General features: G+C 30.5%; 3 protein-coding genes across 10 annotated transcripts in view; 2 read left to right on the plus strand and 1 right to left on the minus strand.

Moving 5' to 3' along the window:
- Nucleotides 1–2,719, plus strand: part of LOC111712212 (probable caffeoyl-CoA O-methyltransferase 1) — an 8,253-nt gene extending 5,534 nt beyond the window's left edge. For both annotated transcript variants that reach the window (XM_023486766.1, XM_023486767.1), the window contains 6 exons: nucleotides 78–164; nucleotides 863–950; nucleotides 1,175–1,234; nucleotides 1,594–1,648; nucleotides 2,292–2,337; nucleotides 2,599–2,719. In XM_023486766.1, the coding sequence (XP_023342534.1) occupies nucleotides 78–164; nucleotides 863–950; nucleotides 1,175–1,234; nucleotides 1,594–1,648; nucleotides 2,292–2,337; nucleotides 2,599–2,673 (411 nt within the window). In that variant the 3' untranslated portion in view covers nucleotides 2,674–2,719. The remainder of the gene's footprint in view (nucleotides 1–77; nucleotides 165–862; nucleotides 951–1,174; nucleotides 1,235–1,593; nucleotides 1,649–2,291; nucleotides 2,338–2,598) is intronic.
- On the plus strand, nucleotides 2,701–8,723 carry LOC111712211 (probable caffeoyl-CoA O-methyltransferase 2). 4 transcript variants are annotated; one of them, XM_023486761.1, is made up of 10 exons: nucleotides 2,701–2,874; nucleotides 2,980–3,042; nucleotides 4,511–4,617; nucleotides 4,703–4,754; nucleotides 4,929–5,005; nucleotides 5,294–5,351; nucleotides 6,015–6,041; nucleotides 6,211–6,329; nucleotides 8,349–8,422; nucleotides 8,495–8,723. In XM_023486761.1, the coding sequence occupies exons 1-10, from the start codon at nucleotides 2,709–2,711 to the stop codon at nucleotides 8,553–8,555; spliced, it is 804 nt and encodes a 267-aa protein (XP_023342529.1). In that variant the 5' UTR covers nucleotides 2,701–2,708; the 3' UTR covers nucleotides 8,556–8,723. The 4 variants fall into 4 exon arrangements, with proteins under 4 accessions (XP_023342529.1, XP_023342530.1, XP_023342532.1 ...); XM_023486763.1 differs by lacking the exon at nucleotides 2,701–2,874 and having other exon boundaries at nucleotides 2,976–3,042; nucleotides 4,525–4,617; XM_023486762.1 differs by lacking the exons at nucleotides 2,980–3,042; nucleotides 4,511–4,617; nucleotides 4,703–4,754.
- Nucleotides 8,622–14,337, minus strand: LOC111712210 (bypass of stop codon protein 1). Of its 4 annotated transcripts, none has more exons than XM_023486756.1 (14): nucleotides 14,281–14,337; nucleotides 14,075–14,124; nucleotides 13,276–13,369; nucleotides 13,050–13,063; nucleotides 12,870–12,925; nucleotides 12,215–12,266; nucleotides 10,963–11,215; nucleotides 10,822–10,911; nucleotides 10,186–10,245; nucleotides 9,535–9,607; nucleotides 9,424–9,455; nucleotides 9,301–9,337; nucleotides 8,876–8,942; nucleotides 8,622–8,815 (listed from the first exon to the last, which is right to left on the minus strand). In XM_023486756.1, the coding sequence occupies exons 1-14, from the start codon at nucleotides 14,309–14,311 to the stop codon at nucleotides 8,756–8,758; spliced, it is 969 nt and encodes a 322-aa protein (XP_023342524.1). In that variant the 5' UTR covers nucleotides 14,312–14,337; the 3' UTR covers nucleotides 8,622–8,755. The 4 variants fall into 4 exon arrangements, with proteins under 4 accessions (XP_023342524.1, XP_023342523.1, XP_023342525.1 ...); XM_023486755.1 differs by having other exon boundaries at nucleotides 10,822–10,920; XM_023486757.1 differs by lacking the exons at nucleotides 8,622–8,815; nucleotides 8,876–8,942 and having other exon boundaries at nucleotides 9,429–9,455; nucleotides 10,822–10,920.
- Between the last annotated feature and the right edge of the window lie 3,569 nt (nucleotides 14,338–17,906).

Consider the following 17,906-nt stretch of genomic DNA (forward strand, 5'->3'; position numbering starts at 1 on the left):
GCCTGTGATATAAATGATTACTATTTGTTAGGACGGGAAGGTGCTAGCCTGTGATATAAATGATTACTATTTGTTAGGACGGGAAGGTGCTAGCCTGTGATATAAATGACACCTGGACCAAAATGGCGCAGGAGTATTGGGTAGAGGCTGGGGTTCAACATAAGGTTGAGTTTAAACCCTTAGTTTAAATTTTGGGAATTGCTTTATTTAATTTAATTTAAAAAATTTGATTTTTACAAAAGATTTTAATCTTATTTATTAATATTTCTGAAAAATAAGATTAAAATTAAAACCGTTAAAGTGGAATGATTGTGAACAGGTTAGGGACAATGTTAAAATATTCGCCCTGTCTTGAGCTTGCACAATAGAGAGTAATTCACCAACGCAGCTTGGTAAAAATTGATTTATAATTTTTGTAATTCTCCTCCCTGTAAAGCGTGTTCTCTTAAAAACTGGTTACATCCAGCTGACCATGGTTTTCTGTATTTTTATGATCATACTCATGAAGCAAGAAAATATGGCGCAGTTTTGTAAGAGTGAATAATATTTACTGTAAGAAGCAGAACTAAGTTGGACTTTTCATCTTTTAAACTGATTCAGATTTTTATGGTTTCCCTTTGAAATTTATTTTCTGGAGAATATATTGTTTGAAATGTTTTGTCTACTTACATATGTCTCATTAGTTCTTTTCATGTTTCTTTACTTTAGCGGAAATAGAACATCATTCTTAATGTATAACTTTAAGTAGGAAGGCTCATTTTAAATTTTTTCACAATCTTTCAAACTTAAAAGGTTTAATTATAAAATTAAATCACCAAATGGATTGTTTAGAAATTCAGATAATTAACAGATTTTTTTATAGATTGAATTAGTTCTAGCTCCTGCTACGGAAACCTTGGAGAAAACATTAGACAACGGAGAGAAAGGATCATTTGATTTCGCTTTCATAGGTTTAAATAATTTTATTCAATCGGAAAGATTTTCTTTAGAGGGAGAAACTTTTGTATGGGATAAGGCTAAGCTTCAGAGACTAAACCACTTATCGACAGCATAAAATTTTATATTGAAAGTTGCATTTGAGGGTTAAAATGTCAAAGGTGTGAGATTCAAAATGTTCGGCCTAATTTCTGATATTGTTCAAACTTCTAAATATAATTCTACTAAAATAACATAGATGCAGACAAACCTAATTACGAGAAGTACTTTGAACTCTGTTTAGAGCTGCTTAGAACAGGTGATTGTTTTATATCTGAATAATAAAGCCCTTCGGTCATATATAAATCTATAAATCTATAAATATATATATATATATGTTTGCTAAAACTAGCCTGACAGCTGGACCAAATTGACATTTTTTGTGAAACCAATGGATACCCCGGGGGTGAGATAGGCTATCTTTTGGGGATATACGAAATTCTACGGACAACGCCTAACACTTCTGCTAAAATCTTGATTCAAAACCAAGCGCGGGTGAACGGCGGGAGTAACTATGACCATAAATTATAAACCTGGGTAATACTGAAAAATCCAGCTAGTCATTTATAAACTGTGAGAGGTAACATTTAAAGAAAATAATACTAATATTATGTCTAGGAGGAATGATGGCTTTTGATAACACTTTATGGAGTGGAGATGTTCTAGATGAAAGGTACCGGTACACCTTTTCCCATCATTTACTTAAATTTCCATACATTTTTTACTCTTTCCCATGCATAAGTCAATTTTCCCATGCGCCAGTTACTCTTTCCCATACATCGGTTACTTTTCCAATACATCAGTTCCTTTTTCTCACATATAAGTTACTTTTTCCCATGCATTAGTTAATTTTCCCATGCATCAGTTTCTTTTCCCCATACATCAGTTACTTTTCCCCGCACAAATTATTTTTTCCCACACATAAGTTACTTTTTACCACATATAAGTTACTTTTTCCCATGCATCAGTTACCTTTTTCCATACATCAGTTACTTTTTCCAATGCATCAGTTACTTTTTCCCATGAATCAGATACTTTTTCCCACACGTCAGTTACCTTTTCCCATACATAGTTACTTTTTTGTTTCTCTTTTCTCAAATCTTGACAGTGATATATTTACTTTTCCCATATTAGGAGAATAGTATGTTACTTTTCCCCATATCCAAATAATAAAATTTATTTTGTCTTATTGCTGTGTTTTAGTTTATTTTTTTTTATCTTTTTCTATATATTTTTTTTATTATTTCTTAAAGGGGAGTTCTGTATTGAATTTAAACAATAAAACTTATCGATTTTTATTTTTTTTCTGCTTTTAGTAAAACGGATTTAAATACTTCTGCACTCAGAGAGTTGAACAAAAAGGTAGGAAAAGTTTTTAAATGTTTTTCATGCTAAATTAATTTTAATTTTTAAATCGTTTTTACCGCTTATGAAATATATCCATTAAAGCTTACAGAAATCTGTGCACGTCTTGAAATAGAACCTCATAAAGAAATTTTATTTTTCTAGATTAAATATTATTGATATCGATTATTTTTTTCCAAAGAATTATCTTTTGACATACAATAATTGATTTCATACTTGATTGGTTTTTATCAATTTAAAATGGCGGTTCTATTGCAGCTGAGTTCTGATCCACGTGTTACAGCTGTTCTCTTGAATGTGGGAGATGGACTCACTCTGGTTACTAAGTTATAATTTGTTTTAACAAATAATTTTGATTAATAGTAAACATGTGTGCATTTACTGTTTTATTTCTGTGTTATTACTGCTGGTTTTCTGGTTTTTGGTTTTTATATTTTAACAGAGTTTTAACTTTTACACTAATTTCAGAAATAAGGATGAATTTTGTGCGAAGGATGTCATGCTCTATAAGTGGATTTGTAAAGAAAGATTTAGGATTGTGCATCATCTGTAAATCAAATCATTAACTAAAATTAATTAATTAAATAAGTTAATTGTGCAGGTTTAAAAAGATTATTTTGTTGACGCCATGTTAATTAGAAATGAGTAATGAATATTTTGAATACTGCATTTCCATGTCTTCTCCTCTTCATCCTTCTATAGGTAGGTACCAGACCTCATCAACTTTTTATCTTTAAATTGACCGGTCCAAGTTTTAATACATCGATTTCGATCATGCTTCTAAAATCTATATCGACTGGAGTTCATGAAGTGCATTGCGGGGCCTGTAATCATCTGATTCGGCTAGAGGCGTAGTCAGGGGGGGCTATAGGGTCGAAGCCTGAAAAGAAAAAAATGTAAGCCCCCCTGGACAAATTCCTGACTACGCCCCTGGATTCGGCATCTTATTAGTTATTGATGCGCTAGCTGTAAATCAGTTTTTTCTCGCATGACTTTAGATTATAATTGTTTTAGAAAATTAGATTCGTTTAAAGGGGTTGTTCATTAAGCAGGAGAAAATTATTGATAAAAATGTTGCAGTCGGAGAAAGGGTGCAGTTTATCTTACTAATGCTGAATGGTTTATATGTCTGCATTTTTTTCTGGAAAGACTTTCATGATTTTCGTTTTCCGTCGTCTTCACATTACGTTAAAACTTTTTAAAATATTTACATGTTTTGTATACAATATGTATCAATAATTATTAAATGGCAAATTTATTTAATTTTATTTCTTTGCAATTAGGAACCCCTAATCTAAAATTGGGAATGACAAAAATTTAAAAGTTATTTATTTAGAACATGTATTATGTTCTAGGCTTTTAGAGCGCTTCGTACCCATCTTCAATTTTTACTTGTGGCTTTATCTGCGAGCATCTTCTCTTTATACAGTATAAAACAAAAACAAAAAAAGTTTGCGGATTTCATAATATTTTTTGCGCATTTTCAAAATATTACAAAAATAATAAACTTTTAAACAAAAACTTTTAAAAGTTTAACTATTCATAAACCCTACCTGGGGTCACGTGAGATCCCACAAAAAATTTGAGCCCGATCGGTTTAGCCGTTTTGACGTTTATTGGATACAAACAAACAGACAGACAAGCTAAATTTATATATAAACTAGAAATTCAGGGCGCTTCGCGCCCTTCTTTCTAGCCTTAGAGGGCGCTTCGCGCCCATCTTTTAAATTATTTGTGAACATGTTCTCTTTGTGTACATCGTAAAACAAAACAAAAATAATTCGCGGATTTTCACAAAATATTTCGTGGATTTTCAAAATTTTCAAAAATTTAAAGTTTATTGGATACAAACAAACAAACAGACAAACAAACAGACAGACAAACAAGCCAAATTTATATATAGACTAGGCTTTTAGGATCTTCTATTTAAATTGTGAACATGTGAAAGAAGAAAAAAAATTTCGGTTCTGCCGTTTTGACGTTTATTGGATACAAACAAACAAACACACAGACAGACAAGCCAAATTTATTTATAGATTACTTATTAAATGGGGGAAATGAGTTTGAGTCATTCTTTCAAGCAGAACCAGACAAAATCATTCGTTTCTTAGAATTTAAAACAACTTTAATTAAATGACAGAGACTACGTAAAAAAAATTCATACTTTCAGTTAATTTGTTGCAGAGCACTAAGGAAGAACTAGGAAATAAACTCGTATCTTCTGTACAAGTTCTAATGTTAAACCAGTTTATTATTAAACTAATATCAGCACAAAAGGTAGAAAGCAAGAATAAAATTATAGTTTACTTTTAAAATTATATATTATGTAAATTCTAAATGTATCAGTACATAATTATATTAGGTGTTGGATATTGGAGTTTATACTGGTGCTAGTTCATTAGCATCTGCATTAGGGAGCAATATTATTATTATTATTATTATTATTGTTGCTATTGTTGTTCTTGTTCTTGTTCTTGTTCTTGTTCTTGTTCTTGTTCTTGTTGTTCTTCTTGTCATTAATATAATTTTAATATTAATATTATTATTATTATTGATAAAAATGAAGATTGAAAATAATTGTGTCCCAGTTGTCCCTCCTGAAGGAAAAGTATATTCTCTGGAGAAAAGTATAAAGTTTGCTCAAATTGCTCAAGAAAATTTTAAGGTATTTTCTCTTTTTAGTAAACAAGTTTATCATAGTTTTAAATTATTTGAAAAATAAGTGTCGGATCGGATTAATCTAATTATTTAAGAAATATGAAGTGTCTGATCGGATTAATCTAATTATTTAAGAAATATGAAGTGTCTGATCGAATTAATCTAATTATTTAAGAAATATGATGTGTCTGATCGAATTAATCTAATTATATAAGAAATATGAAGTGTCTGATCGAATTAATCTAATTATTTAAGAAAAATGAAGTGTCTGATCGAATTAATCTAATTATTTAAGAAATATGAAGTGTCTGATCGAATTAATCTAATTATTGGAGATGCTTCAAAATCTTTAGGTAAACTCGTAAGTTAAACGGACTGTGCACTGTGAAGTGTAAACGTAATTCTGAGAAGTGGGCCTGAATTTAATTAAAAAAGGGGGCATAGTACACTTTCAATCATAATCTGATCAACAATTGAGAAGATATTGTCTAGTTGAATTCTGTTAATTACGTTCGTTGTCTATGCTAAAAGAATATGCAAGTTTGATTTACAGAGAATTCACGATATAAAATTATCTAGTTTTATACTGAAAGATACCGTTCTCAATTGGACAATTACCTCTTTAAACATTTTAATACGTTGACAGTCCCTGTAATCGATATTTTTATAACTTCAGAAAACTTTACTTTTTCCTACTTTATTATCAAGAAAATTCTCCATCATAAAGTACATAAAGTCTGGGAGGAACGACATTAAAAAAGTTAAAACATTTTAGTGTTCTTAATTTATCCTAATTCAACCGATTTATTCTAACATTACCTATTCTGATTTTAACTTCAATCGTAACTTCATTCAGTATTTTGGAAAATAATAAATTTGGATAATATTCGCTGGAAAACGTTTAAAATGTCCAATTTGTATTTTTCTCTGGAAAGTAATTAACGTTTTAATATTTTCTTAAATGATGATAATTAAAGTGATGATAATAATATAAATCATAATTTAACAAATTTCAGAGCACCTCTGCCAGGAAGGACATTCAGGAAAATGTTTGTTTTTATTATTACTCTCCCTTGTGTAATACCAAATAATGTATATACGTCAAACTACTTGAAGCGTCTTTACATTTTTAAGATAATTAAATTCTTTTGTTAAAGCTCTCTAGACTCTTCTCAGAGAGAAGGAGATTATGATATTGAACCATTGAACCAGGAACATTTGATTTCTCCTACATTGATGCTGATAAAACCAACTACCCAACCTACTTCAACCTTAGTCTACAGCTGCTTAGACAAGGCGGTGTTCTAGCCGTAGATAATACGTTGTTCAAGGTCAGATTTTTTAGGAGTAATTCCGAGAAAAGACGATTTTGCTCTTGAAAATTTTCGAATTTTTTAAATTATAAGAACGTAATTTGATTCCAATATAAGATTCTGGCGTCACGGAAGGAACATAATTTAAAAAGTGATGTGAGAAAATCATAGTTTTTTTTTAACATATAGATTAACTTCTAAATACAATCAAAAACTCTTTTTTTGAGTCGGATGAATTCGAAATATAGTTTCTTGGATACAACTCTTTAAAATATAGTTTCTTTTATATATTCGGTTAAAAGATAGTTTCTAGGATATGATTATTTTAAAATATAGTTTCTAGTGTACAATTCCTTTAAAATATAGTTTCTAGGATAAAATTCCTTTAAAATATAGTTTCTAGGATACAATTCCTTTAAAAAATAGTTTCTATAGTATACAATTATTTTAAATATAGATTCTAGGACACAATTCTTTTGTAATATAGTTTCTAGGATACAATTCTTTTAAAATATGGTTTCTTGTATACGATTCCTTTAAAATATAGTTTCTAGGATACAATTCCTTTAAAAATGGGTTCTAGGATACAATTCTTTTAAAATTTAGATTCTAGTATACGATTCCTTAAAAATTTAGATTCTAGGATACACTTCTTTTAAAATATAGTTTCTAGTATACCATTCCTTTAAAATATAGTTTCTAGGATACAATTCTTTTAAAATATAGTTTCTAGCATACCATTCCTTTAAAATATGGTTTCTAGGATACAATTCTTTTAAAATATAGTTTATAGTATACCAATCCTTTTAAAAGATAGTTTCTAGGATACAATTCCTTTAAAAGATAGTTTCTAGGATACGATTCCTTTAAAATTTAGATTCTAGGATACAATTCTTTTAAAATATAGTTTTTAGGATACAATTCTTTTAAAATATGGTTTCTAGTATACAATTCTTTTAAAATATAGTTTCTAGAATACGATTCCTTTAAAATATAGTTTCTAGGATAAAATTCCTTAAGATCATAGTTTCTAGGATACAATTCCTTTAAAAAATAGTTTCTATAGTATACAATTATTTTAAAATATAGTTTCTAGTATACAATTATTTTTAAATATAGATTCTAGGATACAATTCTTTTGTAATATAGGTTCTAGTATACGCTTCTTTTAAAATATGCTTTCTAGGATACAATTCTTTTAAAATATAGTTTATAGAATACGATTCCTTTAAAAGATAGTTTCTAGGATGCGATTATTTTAAAATATAGATTCTAGGATACAGTTCTTTTAAAATATAATTTCTAGGATACGATTATTTTAAAAAATAGGTTCTAGTATACGATTCTTTTTAAATATGGTTTCTAGGATACAATTCCAATTTAAAATATAGTTTCTAGGATAAAATTATTTTAAAATATGGTTTCTAGGATACAATTCTTTTAAAGTATAGTTTCTAGAATACAATTCCTTTAAAATATAGTTCCTAGAGTTATAAATAAAGTTTTTTATTTTCGCTGTTTTACAAAACCGTTAAATAATGCTGTCAGGGATAATGTTTGGAACAAAATAGAAATTCAATTCTAACTTGACACCATCCACACAGCTACAATCCCGGGAACTATCAATGCCACATCCTGGTCGCTATCTAGTTAGCTATTGGTATCAATACAGACACTAGCAATCAATGATCAATGTCTCAAACTGGACATATGCACACTGCTACAATCCTGTGATTTATTAACGCCACAACCTGGACGTGATCTTGTTAGCTATCGGTGTCAATACGGACACTAGCAATCAATTGATTCATTTGTCAAAATTTTTTAATAAAAATTTGGAATAAAAAGAATAAACATTTTCAATATATTTCTTGAGAAAAAATATTGTTTGGAGTTTTTTGATTTTATCAACCAAAAAATGTTTGCATTTTTAAAATCACATATTAATTTTTTTTTAGGACTAAATCCTGAACTCTGCCAAAAGAAAATATGTTGGGTAGAACCCAGTATTTTTTACTCCCCCTGTATATTTTCTAGGGGAAGGTATTTGACCTGGACAACAGAGTTGGACAACAAATTGATAATGCAAACAAAACTTTCATAAGCTCAGGGTAAGTTCAAATATAAAATTCAAACATAATTTTTAATTAACTTTTTCAATTCATTTTTTTTCTTATTCTTAGTGCCGTTGATGTGCTTCTACTGAATATAGGGGACGGATACACATTAATGAGAAAACGATAAAAAATAACAAGTATTTGTCAACTATGAACACTCAAATCAAGCAATGCTCTTAAAAATAAGATTATACCAAATATGTATATTGTATTTTGCATTGGATTGTAAATAAATGTACGCAATTGCAAATATAAAAGATATTTTGTTATTTAAAAAATATATATTTAATTTGTTTCTAATTGAACTTATTTTCTCAATATTTCTTGTTAGTAAGAACCATGAACACATTCAACCTTCAAGGTTTCATCTTCTACCCAGTTCCCAGCCTAGATAGGGGGATAATAACAAACCATTAGTCAATCAATCAATCAATATTTTTAGTTTACCTTGTCCAGGTATTCCCAGCCGTCCAGCATATCATAGGGGCAGTAGAGGTCATCATGCTTGTTATTCCTAGTATATTACTGGTATTTCAGATACATCTCTTTCCTCTTTTCCCCTTCTGTCATCTTTTTCCCCCCCTTTTTCTGCACCCTCTCCCAATCTTTACCCCCCTTTTTCACCCTATTTCCCCCTTTTTCCATTTTCCCCCTTTTCCCACATGGTATGATGGTACTCCAACATTTAAACATAATTTAAAATTTTTTAATATACAGGGTAGAATAAAGATTTAATGGCGGTCTGAAATGCTTAGAACCCACCATCTGAAGTAAAGTTCTTCAATAAATGATAAAAATACCAAAAGGCCTCAGCCAAAAATTTATTTTGTTAAAAAGCTTTAACTTGATCTTTTACATACCCTGAAATATACCTGATATATCCTGTAGTGTCAAGAACTTTGGTACTAACTAAACATTAGGAAATTATTTTAAGATTATTTTTTAGTTTCAAAACTTTAAATACTTATTTTCTTAAATTAATGAGATTTCCTTTCCTAACCATATAGTGTAGCCAATTACAGGATTACTAAAATATATTTTATCTTAACTTTTTTGTTTTTGTTTACTTTTTTCTTTCAAAATGTTTTCTTTTATTTTATTTGTACCTATGAGAGTGCGGGGTTAGGAATACATTCCCTTTATTCACATAATTAGGATATTCATCACCCATCAAGCTTCCTACATTTGCATACTTAAATTTAGAAATTTAAGGCTTGTTGATCGTTGAACATTTTGAATTGGAGGAAAATACTGAATTTGATTTCTAAGAAATAATAAAATGTATGGATGACTAAAAGATAAGAGAAATCCAAAGGAAATATAAAATTTTTTGAAAAGAGCTAGAATGTTGAAATTCATCCATGTTTTTTATTCAAGACAAGATGACGAAACTTTTGTGCTGAATATCCAGCTAAGCCTAAAATCCTTGGTGTTTCCCCGCGACCCCGACTAGGCCAAGAGGGCTGATAGGTATCTACCTACCAGCCTAGATAGCTGAACTGTACCCTTACAACTGTTTACTATTAAAGGAAATAAGGCTTAACCTATAGTATAATAATTAAACATGAAGTAAGCTATCCGTGTAGTTCCAGGCCTATTATAAATTAGCGTAAAATATCATTTTAAACACTATAACCGTTGGTTTAAGTCTAGGAATCCTACGCTTTACAGGATATCCAACACTGAAGAATCCTGATCAGGAAAAAGTAAATCTATTTAGAAGCCTCTCAGGAAAAAAACACTATTTTAAGTATTTCCTTCGTAGTTGTAGCAACCCATTAGGTTAGGATATTCTTTAGCTGCTCCCCCTCTACTTACTAGCATTATAAAAACATATTTAATTTCAATATTTTTAATGGTATTTTTTTATTATGAACATTTACTATCAAATATCATAAAATATATCTAGTGACTAGTATGAATTAAATGTTGCACCAGGTTCTTATGAAGTAAAGTGATGGGGTAACTAGGCATTATTTTGATAAGAATGCACAAGTTTAATACCAAATACAATTAATATTTAGTAAAGACCTTTTACTAAAAAAGTTTTTTAAAAATGTCAAAATTCAGTGATATGGAAATTAAATCTACGTCTTAAAACAATCAATTCAGAATCATTGAAATCGAAAAACTTCACCTAAAATTAAACAAATTCCAGACTAAAAACTGAACTGAAAATGTTATTATGTTAGGGGCACTTTTTAGAAATAATTCAAAATTTCATATTATTATGGTTTGATTAGGACTTACCAGTTCAATTCTGAATTGTTAAATTTTCTTAAATGTTGCTTCCAATTTTTGGCAAGGAGATAATTTCGAAAATATAGTTTTCTATTGAAAACAGTTTATGATCAAGATAAAAAACTAAGGATTCATAAAAATGATTTGCTTACCAATTTTCACAGCCGGACAATAAGATTGAGGACAATACAGGCTTCGGGACTTTCTTTCTTCATTCAAGGTGAACGGACACTGATCCAACTCTTGATTATCTTTAAATTTTCATTTTTTCAATGTAAAAAAAAGTAAAATACCTAAAGTGGTGGTCGTTGTTTCTGTTGTTGAAGTCATTTCCGTAGTTGTTATTACAGTTGTGGTAGATGTTGTAGTAGTTGTGGTAGATGTGGTTGTAGTAGGTGTTGTTTCAGTTGTGGTTGGAGTAGATGAGGTTGTTGTTGTGGGTGTAGTTAAATCTGCTGTTGTTGTAAGTGTTGTTGCTTCTGTAGTTGTTACAGAAGTTATAGGAGTTGTAGTTGAAGTTGAGGACGGCCTGATTGTTGTTGTTTCCTATGAATAAACAAATAGAACTCAGGAATCATTTAAGCAAAGAGTAATCTGGATGAATTTGCATTCTTTCCAAGAATATTTTAGTTGAAAGATTTTTATTTATCTCAATTGATAACATTCAACAGATTTCCAAATAACTCTTCAATACTTCTTACATTATTAACAGTTAAACGAGATTTAATATTTTTAACCAACAATGTTATATGCAAAAATAACCAGATTTTGTTGACCATCTCGAACCCTAAATATTTATAAACGGATCAAAACAGCATGTCCAACACTTGTTACAGAATTTCTGGTTAGTGTCCTGGTTATTTTTGGTTACCTAACTCGTGTCCTGGTTAGGATTAGAATTATCTGGCAAGTGTCCTGGTTAGAATTATGATTACATGGCCGGTGTCCTGGTTAGGCTTATGATTACCTGGCAGGTTTCCTAGTCAGGATTATGATTATCTGGCAGGTTTTCTGGTTAGGATTATGATTATCTGGCAGGTTTTCTATTGTTTGAATTAGGATTATCGGACAGGTTTCCTAGTTAGGATTATGATAACCTGGCAGGTTTCCTGGCTAAGATTATGATAACCTGGCAGGTTTCCTTGTTTGGATTATGATTACCTGGCAGGTTTCCTGACTAAGATTATGATTACCTGGCAGGTTTCATTGTTTGGATTATGATTACCTGGCAGGTTTCCTGACTAAGATTATGGTTAACTGGCAGGTTTATTGGTTTGGATTATGATTACCTGTTAGGTTTCCTGGCTAAGATTATGTTTACCTGACAGGTTTCCTTGTTTGGATTATGATTACCTGGCAGGTTTCCTTGTTTGGATTATGATTACCTGGCAGGTTTCCTGACTAAGATTATGATTACCTGGCAGGTTTCCTTGTTTGGATTATGATTACCTGGCAGGTTTCCTGGCTAAGATTATGATTACCTGGCAGGTTTCCTGGCTAAGATTATGATTACCTGGCAGGTTTCCTGGCTAAGATTATGATTACCTGGCAGGTTTCTTGGTTTGGATTATGATTCCAGTGTGCATGTTTGTCGCATCTTAAAAAATAGATAGAATTTCTAATGTATCTAATATTCTCCAGTTAAAAAAGTTATTACTTTCCACATTTATCAGGTGTCCCAATAAACATGGAGTTATGGATATTAAGAGACGAATTACAACTGAAATTTCCGATAGATAATGAATGGACTGGAATGTTTAAAAAAGGGATTTATCTCAAGAATCAAGACATCCCAAATGTCGTATATTCTGTTGTATCTTGAAAAAGATATTATTACGTATCTAAACTATATTAATTTTAAATAATAAATTGTAATCTGGCCAAATTTTGCAATTTCTCCGTCACCAAATTCCAATGTTTATCGGGACATCCTGTGGCTGTATATCTTTTAATAAGTTTTTCCTTTTACCTAAGTTTATTAAAGCATTTGTCTAAATTGACTTATTCCATGTCGTTTGATTTATCAAGGTTTAAAACTGAATGGGAAAATTGACACAGCATGAGGCTAGGAGACGATTTTGATTGGCTAGAAGTTGGTTAGGAGGCCATTCTGCGATTTAGGAGGCTCCGGAGGTCAGTCTGCGGGGCTCATGGATGCTCAGGGTGTCAGAAATATCTGTATTCTGTAAGTAATGATTACCTGTAAAGGGTGTCAGAAATAATCCCATTGCACCAGAATTCACAGGATGTATCCGTCTGCAGGATTAATATTATTTTTTATCTATTTTGGCAAAAAAAATTTCTTCTTTCTAAGAAAATTAAATTTTACTTTTGATACTTTTCCTTGAAATTAGGACAATAAATTAAAATAATAATATTCCTGAACCGGGAACCCTAAATATTAGAATTTTATAATTTAAATAAATATCTACAAAAATGTTCAATATTTTGCTGAACCCGGTGTGAGGGGGCAGGGATTTTTTTAAGGGGTTTCTCTGAAACTTTTTAACTCAAAGAGTGGGATTGGAAATGTTTAGAAATACTCACAAATCTTTGTTTCATTAAACGATTGGAACTTAAAGTTTTGATAAAAAAGTTGTTGTTACCTGGAAACGCCTCTGGAATACAGTTCCATCTACCACCGTTATTAGGCAGGGCGGTGCAGGTCTTCAAGTAAGGTGGGATAAAGTTATTTTGACCCTAAAACATTTTATTAATTTTTATTTATAATCTAAAGATATTATTTTTTTCTGAGTATTGTTGTAAATCAGGAATTAAAAATAATTTATCCTTTCTTGATTTAAGTAATAAAAAGAAAACAGTAAGAATTCATCTCCTAAAAGCTTTTATTACGAACTTGCTTAATGCTTGATACATTAACTGGAAATACTTTACTATCTAAATTTAAAAACAGTTTTTTTGTCTTGCAAGGATTGTCATAATTTGAAGTGACCCTTTTTGTTCCCCATTCACAACGGCACCCTTGATATGAACTTAAGTGATGAAGATATTTTTTATTTAGAAATTTTTTATTTTTCTGAGAAAGTGAATGGCGGATTGTAGCATCAGAGAAGGTAGTAAATTTAATTCAAGTTAAAATTACGGAAATATTTTTTCCATTGTATTTAAATAAAGATATAAAGGGCGGTTTATCAGGCATTCAATCTCTTTACAACTGCCGGGCTTGATGTCTTGAAATTCAATCAAATTTAAAAAGCAATTTGTATTCAATATTATTGGTAACAGTAATGGATGTTAAAACCATTAAGTTTTCACGATAAAAGTCACAGATTTTCTCAAAAGTGAATCGGTTCAAATCTTTTGTAATGTTACACTTTTAAACATCAATTTTTAAAGACATCCGTAGTTAGATTCTGTGCAATAAAAGGAGGTTTAGGTCCTCACCTGAGACCCAGATAAAGTAAAGCATATAGCTATACAACTGTACACAAAAACTAGAATATTTGAGTTTAAAGATTAATTCAAAACAGAATATTTGATCCAAATGCCCAGAGGATGAAATTAATGTTATGGCCAGCTAAAACTGCTCCTCGATAGTTAATTAAATCCGACCCGGGAAATATTAGAAATACATTTGATTTAAACTTTTCCTTTAGTCCAATGGGTTCGGAGCAAGTTCATTATTTAAACTGAGTTTTATCTTTGTTTCTGCTTATTTCATTATCAGGTTTAAGTCAACAGTATAGAAACAGGATGTAAATATCTCATCAACTATCTATCTAAATATTTATCTATCTATCTACCATCAATTGTCTATCCATCTATCAAAGAGCTTCATCATCAACCCGTTCTCAACGATTAGAAGTCTACGCGTATATACACATTTCTGCCGAAAACTTAAATATATAATTCTCAGATTCTGTGACGCATCTTTTGTTTTCTAGTACTCTTAGAAAATTAAAATTTTTCATATAATTCATGAGATCTTGATTTTATAAAATCTTTTCGGGTCAAAAAATGTTCTCGTGTTTTTTTTTCTAAAAAGCCAGAACTCCATCGTGTCATGTATTTATATTTTTTATCGAATTTTACTCCATCGTCGAAAAGCATTAAGATATTACAAATAAATTGCAAAACAAAATCGTTTTTACTTGGTCGGTCCAAAATTTGTTAATATTAAATATTTTTTAACCACACGCATTTTACATCTTGTTATGGAAGGGGGAAGAAGTAGATTAATGTCCTGGAGAAAATTTGACAACAATTGGTACCTAGCTTAACTTGTTTATAAAGATTTATTGGGAAAATTCAATTTAATGTGAAAATATTTAAGTTAATGTTTAAGTTCGAGGGACGTACCTCTTAATAATTTTAAGAGGTACGTGCAGGTGGCAAAATGCAGACAGTTCAAATCCCGAATCACCGATTCAAATCCTCATAAATCTTTAACTTTTAATCGGTGATTTAGGATGAACTAGCGGCATGAAGTTCAGCGACCTCTCTCATATTCATTAAATTCGGTCTCCGGAGGCTTATATTTGTAAACCGTGCAGTGCCTATAAAATCAAATAATAAATTATTCACGAAACCTCTACTAATATAATTCAACCCTGCAATATTTGGCCTTTGCTTTTGAATTATTGAGAATGGTTGATTTAAGGACTATTCAATTTTGTACTTGGTGAATAAAATTAAGAACACTGATTACTGGTCTATGTTCTTATAGAGGCTGACGTCAGTAAGTAAGTATAAAGCTTGAAATCCTCTAGGGCTGGTTAGTGGTTATTATATGTTTGAAAATTAATCGGCGTAAATCTATACTATAATAAATCTCTAAATCCCTCTATCCTTGTTTTCTACTCATATTAAATAGACTTAGTACTATCCTTTCTTAAAATAATTTTTTCACAACAAATAAAGGGAAAAAAATTTATTATTTTTCTGGTTTCATTGGTGGATTTTCTTCTCTATGATCATGTCCCCAATCCCAATCGGCTCAGCTGTTTAGAAGTTTGTAGGATAACAAACCAAAAAAAATGTGATTGTGTACAAAAAATATTGTATGTATGTACTAGTGTACAAGGCAGTATGTTCCCATGTAACTGTACACCTGAAACACTGTAAGATATATAACCCACCATAATTACCCTCAAAGGCTTGGGCTAAAGGGGGGGAGGAAGAATGAAGGATACTAGAAGGAGAACAATAAAATACTTTAGAAAAAGGGGAAGAATGAAGGATACTAGAAGGAGAAGAATAAAATACACTAGAAAAAGGGGAAGAATAAAAGATACTACAAGGAGAAGACTAAAATACTCTAGAAAAAGGGGAAGAATGAAGGATGCTAGTAGGAGAACAATAAAATACACTAGAAAAAGGGGAAGAATGAAGGATGCTAGTAGGAGAAGAATAAAATACTTTAGAAATGGGGAAGAATGAAGGATACTAGTAGGAGAAGAATAAAATACTCTAGAAAAAGGGGAAGAATAAAAGATACTACAAGGAGAAGACTAAAATACTCTAGAAAAAGGGGAAGAATGAAGGATATTAGAAGGAGAAGAATAAAATACTCTAGAAAAAGGGGAAGAATGACGGATACTACAAGGAGAAGACTAAAATACTCTAGAAAAAGGGGAAGAATGAAGGATATTAGAAGGAGAAGAATAAAATACTCTAGAAAAAGGGGAAGAATGACGGATACTAGAAGGAGAAGAATAAAATTCTCTAGAAAAAGGGGAAGAATAAAGGATACTAGTAGGAGAAGAATAAAAAAGACGAAGAAAAAAAGATACTAGTAGGAGAAGAATAAGATACTCTAGAAAAAGAGGAAGAATGAAGGATACTAGTAGGAGAAGAATAGAATACTCGAGAAAAAGGGTAAGAATGAAGGATGCTAGTAGGAGAAGAATAAAATACCCTAGAAAAAGTGGAAGAATAAAAGATACTAGTAGAAGAATAAAATACTCTAGAAAAAGAGGAATAATGAAGAATGTTAAAATATAACCTGTTGAAATATATATTAAATACACTTGTAGGACTTTATGGATATATTATAAAAATATATTATTGTGTATCATTATCCTGGGATATTAATTATAAATTCTTCCGTTATATTAACCATCAACGCCAGCGTAACAAAGGGCGGGGGTAACGGGGAAGGGGGAAGTTAAGGAGGGGGATGTTGTGATTTCGGAAGTAAAAGTTCGTTAAGAGGAAGTATCAGATATGGGAGGATAATTCTCTTTAAGATAGATAGATAAATATGTAGGTAGGTACGGAGATAGATGGGTAGATATGCAGTTACTCAGATAGGATTGTACCTAGAGATTTAACGTAAATAAAATTTACACATTGACCATGGGTAAAAAAGGAGTGACAGAAAGCCTCCCCAAAACGAACGTATAAACATATACAGGGTTACCCACAAAGGATGAGACTGTATAGACGGACTGAAGCTCTTTGAATTTGACGATTCCGATTTGAAAACAAGTCTTTTGCCTTAAATATGATCTTTTTATGGCTTATTTTAATGATTAAGAGAAAAAAAAGTTTACAGTTGCAGGGAATCAAAAATATAAGGAAACAGACGGTATACATTCTGTACAATCGTATTTGAAGTCTCATCCTTTGAGGATAACCCTGTATTTATTAATATCAGAAATGTAGATACAAAAGATACAACGTAAATATCCCATGAATCCGGTCAAACTAAAGGAAATTGTACACTACGATTGAAATTTGTTTTTTAATCATTAATTACTCATCCTAATAAAAAGATTAAAAATGTTTTGAATTTTTTATGTATTGTAACTGAATAAATTTATTGTTTTATATTTAATTGTGCGTAAAATGAAAACTAGAGAAGCTAGGAGGTAACAAACCCGGTACCACCATTAATGTTGCATAAACTTTACCTCCTCCTTCATTCTAGTTAATTGAGATTGGATAAAAAAAAAATACATATTTATATTCTTTGAAATTGATGATATAAGGATAGATAGATACATACATACATACATACATGACATACATACATACATACATACATACATACATACATACATACATACACCCATACATACATACATACATACATACATACATACATACATACATACATACATAGATATACAATCAGATTGATAGATAGATAGATAGATAGATAGATAGATAGATAGATAGATAGATAGATAGATAGAAAGACAATCAGATAGAAAGATACATAGATATGGATGAGGTCAACAGTCGGAACCGCGTTAGAATCTCCAGAGCCTGG

The sequence above is a fragment of the Eurytemora carolleeae genome, unplaced genomic scaffold, assembly GCF_000591075.1.
Source record: "Eurytemora carolleeae unplaced genomic scaffold, Eaff_2.0 scaffold298, whole genome shotgun sequence".
Classification (NCBI taxonomy): domain Eukaryota; kingdom Metazoa; phylum Arthropoda; class Copepoda; order Calanoida; family Temoridae; genus Eurytemora; species Eurytemora carolleeae.

Coding starts and splice junctions, on each gene's coding strand:
- LOC111712211 (XM_023486761.1), top strand. CDS start 2,709: ATGTGTGCATTTACTGTTTTATTTCTGTGTTATTACTGCTGGTTTTCT. Junction 4,618..4,702: donor AACTAATATCAGCACAAAAG/GTAGAAAGCAAG, acceptor TAATTATATTAG/GTGTTGGATATTGGAGTTTA. Junction 8,423..8,494: donor AAAACTTTCATAAGCTCAGG/GTAAGTTCAAAT, acceptor TCTTATTCTTAG/TGCCGTTGATGTGCTTCTAC.
- LOC111712210 (XM_023486755.1), bottom strand. CDS start 14,311: ATGAACTTGCTCCGAACCCATTGGACTAAAG. Junction 9,456..9,534: donor CTAACCCCGCACTCTCATAG/GTACAAATAAAA, acceptor AATATATTTTAG/TAATCCTGTAATTGGCTACA. Junction 9,338..9,423: donor TGGCTACACTATATGGTTAG/GAAAGGAAATCT, acceptor CCTAATGTTTAG/TTAGTACCAAAGTTCTTGAC.